This window comes from Pediculus humanus, genomic scaffold (assembly GCF_000006295.1).
Source record: "Pediculus humanus corporis 1103172108248 genomic scaffold, whole genome shotgun sequence".
In the NCBI taxonomy this organism is placed as follows: domain Eukaryota; kingdom Metazoa; phylum Arthropoda; class Insecta; order Psocodea; family Pediculidae; genus Pediculus; species Pediculus humanus.
Genome location: NW_002987817.1, coordinates 156,033 through 168,660, shown reverse-complemented (window position 1 = coordinate 168,660; position 12,628 = coordinate 156,033). Strand labels below are relative to the sequence as shown.

At 25.4% G+C, this 12,628-nt stretch overlaps 1 protein-coding gene across 1 annotated transcript in view; it reads left to right on the top strand.

The window, feature by feature from the left end:
• Window positions 1-6,315: 6,315 nt before the first annotated feature.
• Phum_PHUM464080 (calcium/calmodulin-dependent 3,5-cyclic nucleotide phosphodiesterase, putative) overlaps window positions 6,316-12,628 on the top strand; it is a gene marked incomplete at both ends in the record, with an annotated part of 7,687 nt that continues 1,374 nt past the window's right edge. The window contains 6 exons of the mRNA XM_002430104.1: window positions 6,316-6,331; window positions 6,428-6,517; window positions 7,000-7,186; window positions 8,004-8,117; window positions 12,106-12,355; window positions 12,504-12,613. Of these exons, the coding sequence (XP_002430149.1) occupies window positions 6,316-6,331; window positions 6,428-6,517; window positions 7,000-7,186; window positions 8,004-8,117; window positions 12,106-12,355; window positions 12,504-12,613 (767 nt within the window). The remainder of the gene's footprint in view (window positions 6,332-6,427; window positions 6,518-6,999; window positions 7,187-8,003; window positions 8,118-12,105; window positions 12,356-12,503; window positions 12,614-12,628) is intronic.

Genomic DNA, 12,628 nt, shown 5'->3' with positions numbered 1-12,628 from the left:
AGATAATTTAATTACAATGTAAACAACACAATTTTTCTACCGAAACCAATTTCGATAATAAATTTTTCTTTTTTTCTTTTTGTTTGTTTGTTGACGTTTGTTGTTTGTTATTGTTTTTTTTTTTTTCATATCAACTTCCTAAAAATTTCCATTGGCTAATGAATGCTTTTTGAAATTTAATGTTGTTGAAAATTGCTTCCGGTGACGAAATTGTTTTTTTTTTTTTTTGTTTTACCTTTTCAATCGAACCATTCGTTATCTTCCTCATCGAACATTTTTATAAAATTTTCCTAATAATAATAATAATAATTGTTGTATTTTATAAGTGGAAAATCGTTGGGAAAAAACGAAAAAAAATTTTTTTTTTCCATCTTCACAAGAATTTAAATTTTTTTCCTTTTCCAGTTTTTTTCCTTTTTCTTTCCTTTTCCAGTTTTTTTCCCTTTTCTTTCCTTTTTCCTTTACCCGTTTTCCTTTTTTTTTTTTTACAACCTTTCCACCTTTCTTCCTTCATCTGTCAGTAATTTATTATCTTTTCAACTGTTTTATTACTCGGTTTACGATTTCTTTTCCAAGCAAAATTGTATTTTTTTTTCTTCTTCTTTTTCTTTTTCTTCTTCTTGGGGTAATTATCGTAAAACTGAACAAAAAAAAAGTTTTTGTTTGTATGAAGCGATTTAAAACAAAATACATTTTTTTTTTTTTTTTTTAGTTTATTCCGACGACGACAATCTAAATAAAAATTTACGTAAGTCAAGCAGGTTTTAAGGTTTGAAACATACACACAACTGCATGATAAAAAAAACAAGCAAACAAACAAACAAACAAACGAACAATTGTGATCGAGTTTAATAAATTTACATTTCTTTTTTTTTTCTTGGTTTGTTTGTTTGATTAAAACGCATAAAATTATTATTATTATTATTATTCCTCATTACATAATTTAGAAACCGATAAGATTTTAAATTTGGCACATGTTGATCCCTTGTGTGTGTGTGTTTGTTGTTTGTTTTATTTCGTTTCTGTTTGTACAGTTTTTACTTACAATTCCATCTCGTTTGTAATCTTTTACAAGGAATTTTTTTTTTAACGGTTGATTAAATAACTTTTTTTTCTCTTTTTCATATCGTTTAATTTTTTGTTTTCGGTGGGGGCCGTAGGAAGGGAAGGGGAGGGGAGGAGAGGGAAAAACGGGCCGTTTTGCATAATTAAACGTTTCTACATTATGCAAAATTCACCGTGAAATTATTTTCATTTATATATAAATAAATATTTTTCGAACGAGCACGCGTACGCACGCCCTCACGCACGCACTCACGCACTCACTCACGCACGTATATTTATTTATTTTTTTAATTTAACGGTTGCTGACATTTTTGTTTTTCGCATATTTAAAAAATTTATTAAAAAATTAAAAATGGCATCACACGATTACTCTAATGATCTCAAATTTTTCTTTTTTTTTAATTAAAAGCAAATAAAAATTTTAATTTCATTGTTTGATTTTGTTCTTTACGAATTTGTGAAAAAAAAAATTGTTGATTCGCCATTTTTGTTTTTTCGGAAAATCGATTTTTTTTTTCATTGATATCGTCCAATGAAAACTTCGTTATATTAATGATAATAACAAAATGATTAACGACTAACGTTATTCCCAATAGAATTATATATTAATCATCAACACATCTTATCACTTATCAAACATATTCTTTTTTTTTTTTTGAATCGTACGAAACATCAAGTTTTAAATAATGACGACAACAATACGAATAATAATCATCATTATTATTATTGAATAAATAAATAAATAAATAATTTATTAATTTTTTTAATTACAAAAAAAAAAAAGAAAAGAAAATTTTTCTTTCTCTTAAGAAATTTTTTAATTAATTCTTAAATAAAATAAACTTCGTGTCAAAAAAAAAAATCAAAACTTTTTTAATTTTTATCATTATCATTATTATTATAATTTTTTCCTTTGGGATATTTTTATTCGGTTCAAAGGAAACTAGTTTTTTAATTGTCCTTTTTTTTTAAAAAAAAAAAAAAATAATAATTTTTTTTTTTTGACTCAACTCTCGTTTTGAAATTTGGTTTTTTAATCGACCTTTTCATAAAATTTTTGTTTTTCCTTTTCCCCCCTCCTGCACCCCTCTTCCCCTCGTTTCCCACCTCATCTCCCCATTCTCCCTACATAAAAATCCATAACTCAGTTCGGGAAAAAAATAAAATTTTAAATTCACACGCACGAGTACGTACATAAATACATAATTTATTTATTTATTTTATCAATCTTATAAGTTATTAATCTATGTATATATATTTCACTATAAAATATATTGTTATTATTATTATTATCGATTTATTCTACATCTTTTTCTATAGAAAAAAAAAATTTCAATAACTTTTACTTTTATTGAATCTTTTTTTTTTTTTTTAACGTTTCACATTATTGTTGTTAATATGAATGACGTGAAATTTTTTCAATGGCTGTCGATGACGTAACGGAATTCGCTTGTATATTAAAAAAAACAAAATTTCCCCCCCCTCTCCCACCCACCCCTCTCTTCGTTGTATTATTATACGATTTGACATTTAAAATTATTTTCATCTTATATTAAAATATTACAAAAAAAAAAAAAAATGGAAAATGGAAAAGAAACGAAAGTGGTAGAATTTTCTTTCATTAAAAAAAAAAAACCAAAAACAAAAAACTTTATTATTATTATTATTAAAAACAAAACGCATTTCATCTCGTACGACTGTCACGGAACAAAATATGAAAAGTTTTATTAGTCGAAACCAATACCGAAAAAAAAAAAAAAACGTTAATTAAACTTTTCTGATGTAACGTAAACAAACAACAGCAACAACAGCAACAGCAGCAACAAATTTTTTTTTTTTAATTTTAATTTTAAGACCTTTGACGGGACCCTCAAAGCCGTGGACGGAATAAAAAAAATGAATATTAATAATATTAAAAAATTCGATCGATTTTAATCGGGGGAGGAAGGTGGAGAGGGAGGTGGGGGAGGCAGGGGGAAACTAAAGATTTAATTTTTAAAAACTAAACGAAAGAAAAATAGAAAACAACATACGAAATAATTACGATTATGATGATGGATGACAGAATTTAATAAAAAATGATGAGAGAGAAAGAGAGAGAGAGAGGGAAAGAGAGAGAAGGAAAAAATAATTTTCCATTAATTTTACACGAAAGGTTTTCCAACCTCTCCTTCTCATTTTTCCCTGTTTTATCCTATTTAAATTAAGGGACGAAGGTAATTAAGTTTGAGATTTTCATTTAATGAACCTATCCATAAATTTAAAAAAAAACAATGATTATAAAAAAAAGGAAGGAAGGAAGAAAAAAAGGAAAAAAGGAAAACATTTATTAAACACAGTAATAATAATAATAATAATAAATTATCGATTGATTTAAAAAGGTTTTAAAATAAAAAATCTTTTTTTTCTCTCAATTTTTTTCATTTTTTTTATTTTTTGATTAATTTAAAATTCAATTTTGTTTTTTTTTTTTTTTTTTACTCTTTTATTTATTTATTTATTTATTTATTATTAATAAATTTTTTTTTAATCGTTAATAAATAAATAAATAAATTTTTTATTATTAACATTAATAACAATTTTTTTTTTTTTTAATATGAAATTTTTTTTGTTTTAACGTAACGCGAGGAAAGGTTTAAAAAAATTTAAAAGTTGATGATTTCCTTGACTTCTTTTTTTTTCGACAACAAACAAACAAACAAACAAAAGGCTGTTGTTGTGTTTGCTCGAACGCCTACGACTCGTTTCATTCCCATGTGATATTTTTTTACATTTGAATAAAAAACAAAATTAAATGTGTCTTATCATCGTTCGTTTGATAATAAATTTTTTTTTTATAAAAAAATCATCATCATCATCATCATCATTATTAATATTATAATTATTATTATTATTTTATAGTTACCTTATGAGTGTAAATTGTTATTTACATTTAGATACATTCGATTGTATCGATTTTATTTTTTAATAAGATTTTCTTTTTCCATCGTATTTTTTTTTTATTAATTTTTTTTCTTCGTTTAAAATACAATGATAATAATAATAATTAATATATTTTGCGTTAATTATTTAATAAAAAATAAAATAAAAAAAATTTTGACCTAAATTTTAATCCGCCATCTTGCTTTTTTTTTTTTTTTTAAACAAAATTTTCAACATCTACAAGATTATTTTCATCGTCGTTAAAAAAAATTAATTATTAACGATAAAAAAAAAAATTCTTCATTCTCACACCTTTTTCTCCCCATTTATATTAATTTCAAAATCCTAATGATGATGATAATGATGATGATGATAATAATAATAATAATAATAATAATAATAATAATAACAACGACAGCAACAAAAAAAAATCATTTAAAACAAAAGCGAATAATTTTTTTTTTCTTTAATTATAATTAAATGGAAATCATTTTTTTTCCATTTTTATTTTAAAAATTATTAGTAAATTAATTTTATTAATTTGTTTTTTGTTTACCGAATGAATGAATGAATGAATGAATGACTGAATGAATGAACGAATGAATATCAATTTAAGGGGGAAAAAAAAGAAGAAAAAACGAAACGAAACGATTTTCCATAAAGAATTTTTCGTATTTTTTTCTTTACAGTTAAAAAAAAAAAGGAAAAAGGAAAAAAGGAAAAAAAGGAAAAAAAAAGGAATTTTTACGGATTATTTATATAAAATGCATTATTTATTTATTTATTTAAACAATTTTATACGTTTTCTTTTTTATTTTTTTTTTAACAAAATATTTAAATTATATTTTCCGCCGTCTAAAAATGCTTTTAAAAAAAAAAAAAACCTTTTAAAGAACTCAAATCTTATTATTATTATTATTATCATTATTATTATTATTATCATTATTATTATTATTATTACGATTTTTTTTTTTTTATGTTTAGCATCAAAAATTGAACAATTTTTTTTTTTTTTTTTTTTTTACGGGATCATTAAAATTTAATCGAAAATTTAATGAAAAAAAAAAAAGGGAAAATTATAAAAAAGATTTAACAACAACAACAACAAAAACAACCAATGAAAAGATTTTTTTTTTTTAACCAAACAACAACAACAACACTTAAAAATTTTTTTTTTATGTTCAGCTCATTTTTAATAGACTTTTTAAAGAAAGGATTGAAATTCCTTTTTTTTTTTTTTTTTTTTAAAAAATCAGTGTCGTATAAAGGATTATAAAAAAAATATAAAAAAAATTAATTTAATAAAGGTTACCAACCGAAAAAACAATAATAATAATAATAATAATAATAATAATAATAATAATAATAATAATAATAATAATAATAATAATAATAATAATAATTTGTTTTTTGTTTATATGACAAAATTCGAAAAAGTTTTCAGTTTGCGGTTTTGTTTTGTTTTTATAAATGTCGAATGAGTTGAACCGAAAAAAAAAAAAAAAAAAAATTGGTATTTAAAATGGGTGAAAGGTTTTCCTCCCCCACCCCTCCTTCTCCTTAGGGAGTGGGTGGAATCGTAGGTGGGGAGAAGAAAAAACGGGGAGAGGGGGTGGGAAATTTTCTATAAAAAAAAAAACTGTGTGTGCGACCTGATTTTTATTCTGTAGAATTTAAAAAAAAAATTTTTTTTTTTGTTTTTCATTTATTAAACGTATTTAAATGTTTTTGATTTTTTTGTTGTTGTTGTTTGTTTGTTTGTTTGTTTTATTGTTATTAAATGTAATATAAAAAAAAAAAGTTAATAAAGTGAAAATTACATTTTTTTTTTTAGAGTTTGCGCGACAGGGAAAAAATTTTTTTTTTTGTTTTAAATTTTTTCACGCTTGCGTATTTTTTTCCTTTTTTTTTTGATTGGTTGTTTGTTTGTTTGTTTGTTTAATATTTACGCCGCGTTTTTCCTTTTTTAAACAAATGAATATAATAGAAAAATTAAGAAACGTGAATTGAAACGGGAAAAAAGGCTAAATAAATAGAAATAAGAATTTTTTTTTTTTGTCTTTAAGGCCCAACCCACGTGACTTTGACCTGGAATTCTTCAAAACTTAATATTTAATATTTTACCTGCGTTTCGGCCATTTTTTTTTTTTTTTTACAATGTTCTTAACAGTGCCACACACCGACACACACACAACTTCCTGCAAAAAAAAAAAAAAAAAAAAAAAACGAATAATTAATCACGCAAAACTCCAGGGATTAAATTTAAAAAATTTTTTTAATGATTTCCAGTGCTCGGTTTTTATTTTTATCATTATTATTATTATTATCATGTGGAAGAATCGACGTTTATTTAAAATAATTCATTCTCGAATTTCTACTTAATTTTTTTTTTTTTTTATAATAATTAATAGGCTAACATGGATGATTTAAATTTTTACAGTTGCGAGTCCCCCAGACAGTAAAGTGACTCGAGACGAGGATAATTTGGATCGCTGCGGCGATTCGCCGGGCCGCAACGGTAAATGTGCCAGTAAGTTCGTTAAATGTGGTCCATTTTATCATTTATTTGTATGCACACGCACACGCACACACACACACACCCTCATCCTAACATCATCATCATCATCAACATCATCATCACCTTACGCATCTTTTTTTTTCCTTTTTGAGCACCACTTAGGCGCATGCTTTTGTTGGCACGTCACTTTATAAATAATGCCTTTAACCGTAACTAAAACCAAAACTCAATTATTATTATTATTATTATTATTATGCTAACTCATTAAAATTAAATTGAAAATTATTTATTATCGTATGCAAAACGCAAACTCATTTTTAAAAAAAAAAAAACTAAAATGGTAATTGGTAAAAGGTAAATTAAAAAATATATATGTACGGTGGTATTATTGTTATTATTATTATTATCATCATCATGGCGATTCGGAGCGATCGTTTGTAATAAGGAGTGAGTGAAAAATTTAAATAAATTTTCTTTTGTTTTTTTTCTTATAGAAGCCGGATCTTTGACTATCGTAAGAAGAAGTAGCACTAAAAAATCATCAACAAACCGCAGCAGCAGCGCGGATTCATCTTTAAGTTCTCCAACAGGAGACGATGATAATTTAAGCTCTGTTGATTTAACGTCAGAAAAATTACCACCCGTTGACACACCTGATGCTTGCGACAAAGCGGCACTAAGGTAAATTTATCATTTATAATAATAATAATTTATTTTATTGAAAGAAGAAGAAGGCGAATGTGTTTGGATATGATAGTCAATTTTTTGTATGTGATGGAAAACTATTATTTAATTATAATCGGATCGATTTCAAGACTTCTTTTCCCCCCAAAGAATTCCCTTCAATTTAATTTTCTCTAAAAACCGGAAATAAATAAATAATAATAATAATATAATCACGTTTTCATCAAATGAGTTTAACAAAAAAAAAGGAAAAAAGGAAACGATCGGTAAATGTCATTTAATTTCTTTTTATTTATTTGACCCTTTTTAATTAGTTTAAAACCACTTTTCTCTCTCTCTTTCTCTCTTATGGGAAATTTTATTTTGCATGATTTTTTATTGTTCCACTATTATCATTATTATCATCATCGTCGTCGTCGTTGTTCATTAAGTTTTTCTTTTTTCAATTACATTTAAATGGAAATTAATTGTCTTGGCCCTGATTTGTACTTTTAATTTAATTTTAGTTTTACACTCGTTATTACATTATTAAGACAAAAAAATTTTTTTTTTGTTTAAAAAGAGGAAATTGAAATTATTGAATGATTTTAAAAAACACCTGTTATTCCCCTTCCCCTCCCCTCCCCACCCCCGCCATCGCCACCGCTGCCATTTTTTATTTATTTATAATTAAACGATAAAAATTAATAATAATTATTATAATTTAATGGTTTTATCTTCGTAAATGTATCAAATTTTTTTTTTTTATTAAATGAATGAATGAATGAATGAATGAATGAATGATAATAATAATAAATTTTTTTTGTGATTTCAGACTAAGATGTCTTTTACATTTGCTCGAAAGAGGAGAAATACCCGAAGAAATATTAAAAAAAAATATTAATTATGCCGCAAAAGTATTGGAAGCCGTTTACATCGACGAAACAAAGTAAGTCATTATTATTATTATTATTTAAATTATTTAAAAAAAAAATTTTTTTTTTTTTTTAATCATCGAAATAATCGAATTTAAAACTAAAAAAAAAGTTTTTTATTATTATTAATTAATTAATTAATTAACGAGTAAGCTAATTAAAAATAACGTAATTTTTTTTTTGTTGAAAGCGAAACAATTAACAATTTTTTTTATAAATAATAATAATAATTAATATTTAGGCTTTTATTATTATAATCGCTGCAATTTTTCGCTTTTTAACATCCCCTCCCCTTCGCCCCCTAACTCTCTCTCTCTCTCTCTTACTCCCCCTTAAAAAAAAACAGTATTGATAACGACGACAATAATAATAATTATAATAATGTAAGGGGTTGAAAAATGTTGAAAGAGGATAGTATTATTATCATTAATGTGTTCTTATCAATCGATTGTCAATCTCTAATCGTGTTCTAACCTCGGAAAATTTCTATTATTATTATTATTATTATATTTTATTTCGATATATGGAAAAAAAATTTCGATTACTTCGATTTAAGACGTTTAAAAATGAATGATAAGAAGAAAATTAATGTTTAACTTATGTAAATGATAAGAGTAAAGATAATAAATATGTTAATTAATTAGGGGAGGAAAGAAGGAAGAATTCCGGGATAAAAGTGACAGGATGAGAATAACAAAGGGAATAAATACAATTCTCCAGGAATCCCTTTCAGGTTTTTCTTCCGCCCACCCCCCGCTCCCAACGGTTACTCATAATCTCTTTAGTTTGTATTATTTGTTTGTGAGGGGAGTGAGAGGTGTGAGGGCTAGGGGCAAGGAGGGGGAGAACAGGGAACGGGGGTAGGGATAAAAATCGAAAAAGGTTTTTTTTTAAATTCTCATTATTTTTTCATTGGTTCAATAATTTCCATTTTTTACGCTTCGCTTTATTTTTCGTTGAGTTTTTTGTTTTTTTGTTTTTTCCGGTTAAAATGGCGGGTTTTCTAGTATTTAATGAAAGGAATTATAAAAAATTTATTTTTTTTTTTTTTTTTTTTGTTCCTGTAAATTTCTAAAACATTAATTTGTTTTTTGGCGTTGTTGTTGTTGGTTGTTGTCGTTACGACCGGTGGTGGGTGGGGGGTTTACAACACGGAAAGATCCCCGTTAAAAACTTTTTTTTTTCACTTCTTTTTTAGCGCGATTTTTAATGAACGATGACGATATTATTATTATTATTATTAAAGTTATAAGTTAAACAAAGAAACAATTCGAATCGCGAACGTCACATTATTTAAAAAAATTTTTTTAATCAGAAATCTTTGATAAACCCCCCGAAGGAAGAAGTCAAAATAAAAATATTTCTTCCGTTTTTTGTTTTTTTTTTTAAATATTACATTAACCTGTCGGCCATATTGAAATTTATTACTCTCTACACTTGTAAAAGTTAATAATTAATTTTTGAAAATTTACGAGATTACCTTTAGGTGAAAGAATATTTTAATATGAGAAGATGTTTATAGAAAAATAGAAAAGAAAAAAAAAATAATCAAACGGTTATTTATATTATTATTATTATTATTAAGGTTTCGATCGATAGTTTTGAAGTAGGAAAATTTTGAAAATTTTTCACGTTTGAAACAAATATTATTATTATTATTAAAAAAGATTTTTAATCTCTCTTAACGATTAATAAATTTTTAATAAATTTTTTTTTTTTTTTGTAAAATGTGACGTCATTTATTATTATTATTATTATTATCATTATTTTTGGCTTCGTCTTAATAAAATAATTTTTTTTAAATTTTCAAGTTAAATCTGATTAAGAAGAAGAAAATTTTTTTTTTTTTTGTTAAAGGACGAGGCTTGGGGGGTTGAAGGGTTGGGATCGGGGTGGGGTGGGGGATATAACCGACATTAAAAAGTTTTATTTTATATAAAAAAGTAAAAATTGTTTCTTTGATAATTTTTAAATAATATAAAAACCAAAAAAAAAAAAAAAAAGGATTATTGAAAATTTCAAGAAGTGGTTTGTTTCATTTGAAAAAAAGTTTTTATTTTTTTTACGGGGGTTTTCCTTTTTTTTAAAATTTTTCTTTTTTTTTGTATAAAATCTTTTTTTCACCAAACTAATCGAATTTCGATTTATTGTTCAAATGCTGTTGCTTTTTTTAATTTTCCCTGCATTGTTCGAGTTGGCAAATTGAGCGGAATCCATGATATAAATGCTCGATTGCCATCTCGAATAGTAAGGAGAGAAATGGGAAATGGGTTGATATCGTTATCCCTCAGGGAGAGAAGCGATGATCATCATAATCGTAGCAACGGAGATCGAAGGACTACAACCGCTGGGCCCCGAGGCGTCCTGGTTCACCATCGTCGACGCCTTCGGACCCCAATATGGGCCAGGTCAATCTTAATTTCAATAATGTTAGGGTATAAAGTATATTATATCCGACACGTACATTATTATAATACTACCACACGGCCATTTTTCCATACCCCCCCCCTTATTTTCCCTGAATAAAACTAATACGACTAACTTGTACAAACACACAGACACACAACAGTAAAAAACAAAAAAGCTTTTATGTTATGTTAAGCATGTTACCTTATTCCAAAAGAGCTTTCTTAGAGATAAAAGCTTTCATTGCTTCATATCAAAATGAGAATTTTTTTTGCTTGACATACAAATTTTTCAAAATGGCGATTTTAACATAAAGAAGAAAAAGGAAAGGGTACAAAAGAAATTTTAAATCGCGACTAGCGTTGTAAGTAAGTATTTATAAATTTTTATTTAACCGTCAAGAATTTCTGCGTATGTGAAAAATAATAAACGCGTTACGCATTTAAAAAAAAAAAATCTTAAAAAAACAGAAAAAGAAAAGAAAAAGTCAAAAGAGTAATTTAATATCTTTGTAATGTGACGCATTGACAAAAAAAAAAAAAAAAAACGTTTCATGTCGGTTTATTACTATATATAGACAAAAAAGACTCACCTACATATAATTTTATCATCATTATTACATTAATTTTTTTTTTTAATACCTTCTCCATTTTTTAAAAAAAAAAAGGTCGAAATAATAATTTTTATAACCGTTAATAAATTTTTATATTTACCGTATTTCCACTTAACGACATTTTGCTGCTCAGAAAAATGTCTTCTGCTTTTACAGGTGGGCAAAAAAAAAAATTTTATAACGACATTTTTTTCATCATTAACCGTTATTTTTCGTTTTTTATACATTAAACTTAAATAAATACAAAATGATACGAAAATAAATAGAAATAAATAAATAACAGTAAAATATCATTATTATTATGTATGTATTTATTTATTTAAACGAATTTTAATTTGACCCAATAGAAGACTTTTTATCTTGTTTGTTTTACTTTTTAAAAAAGTAAAAACAAAAAATTAACTTTAATATAAAATTAATAAAAAGAAAAAAATCAAAAACAAATTTAAATTACTTAATTAAAAGTTGTTTAAATTTTAATTAAATTTTTTGACAATGAGAGGTGTGGTAGAGAATTCAAATTTTTTTTTTTTTTTCCGGGGTTGGTATTACTTGAAAAACGTTAAAATATTTTTATCGTTGTAAGTATTCGCTTTTTTCTCTCTCTCTCTCTCTCACTCTCGTTTCGTGGACTTTAACATGTCAAATACGTTGATCGTAAGTATTTATTTATTTATTAATAATTTCGTTTGTCATTTACCAAGTGACTAAATTAAAACCTTTTCTTTTAAAGAATTATATAATTTCAATAAGAGTTTATTACGTGATGTAATTGGAGTGAAAAAAAAAAAAAAACTAGATAAAATCATGTAATGAAACGCTATACGAATATTTACATATTTATTTATTATTATTATTATTATTATTATTATTATTATTATTATTATTATTATTATTATTTTGTAAAATGAAATATCTGTTTTGATTGTAAAATTGTATAACTTAATGGCCATAATTTAACGGTTGATCGTGGGACGTTACAGGCGTCTTGCTGATGAAGATGACGAATTATCCGAGGTACAACCTGATGCCGTCCCTCCAGAAGTTCGTGAATGGCTCACGTCAACGTTTACAAGACAATTGGCTACAACGAGAAGAAAAGCTGATGAAAAACCAAAATTTCGTTCCGTGGCACATGCCATAAGAGCTGGCATATTCGTTGATAGGATTTATAGAAGAGTCACATCTTCAAGCATGATGCATTTTCCACCAGAAGTTGTTAAAGTTTTAAAGGTAAATCAAACGTTTTTCCTTTTTCCCCCGTAAAAACTAATTATTATGTTCTTATCTGGCAATCATGGCGAACAACGATGACAATCTAATTTGTTTTTTTTCCCTTTTAATTATATAAAAAAAAAAATAAATAAATAAATTGGTTTAGACTTTGGACGATTGGTCGTTTGACGTATTTGCATTGGATGAAGCTGCTGATGGTCAACCTGTTAAATACATTGGATACGATCTCCTTAATCGTTACGGAATGATTCACAAGTTCAAAGTTCCTCC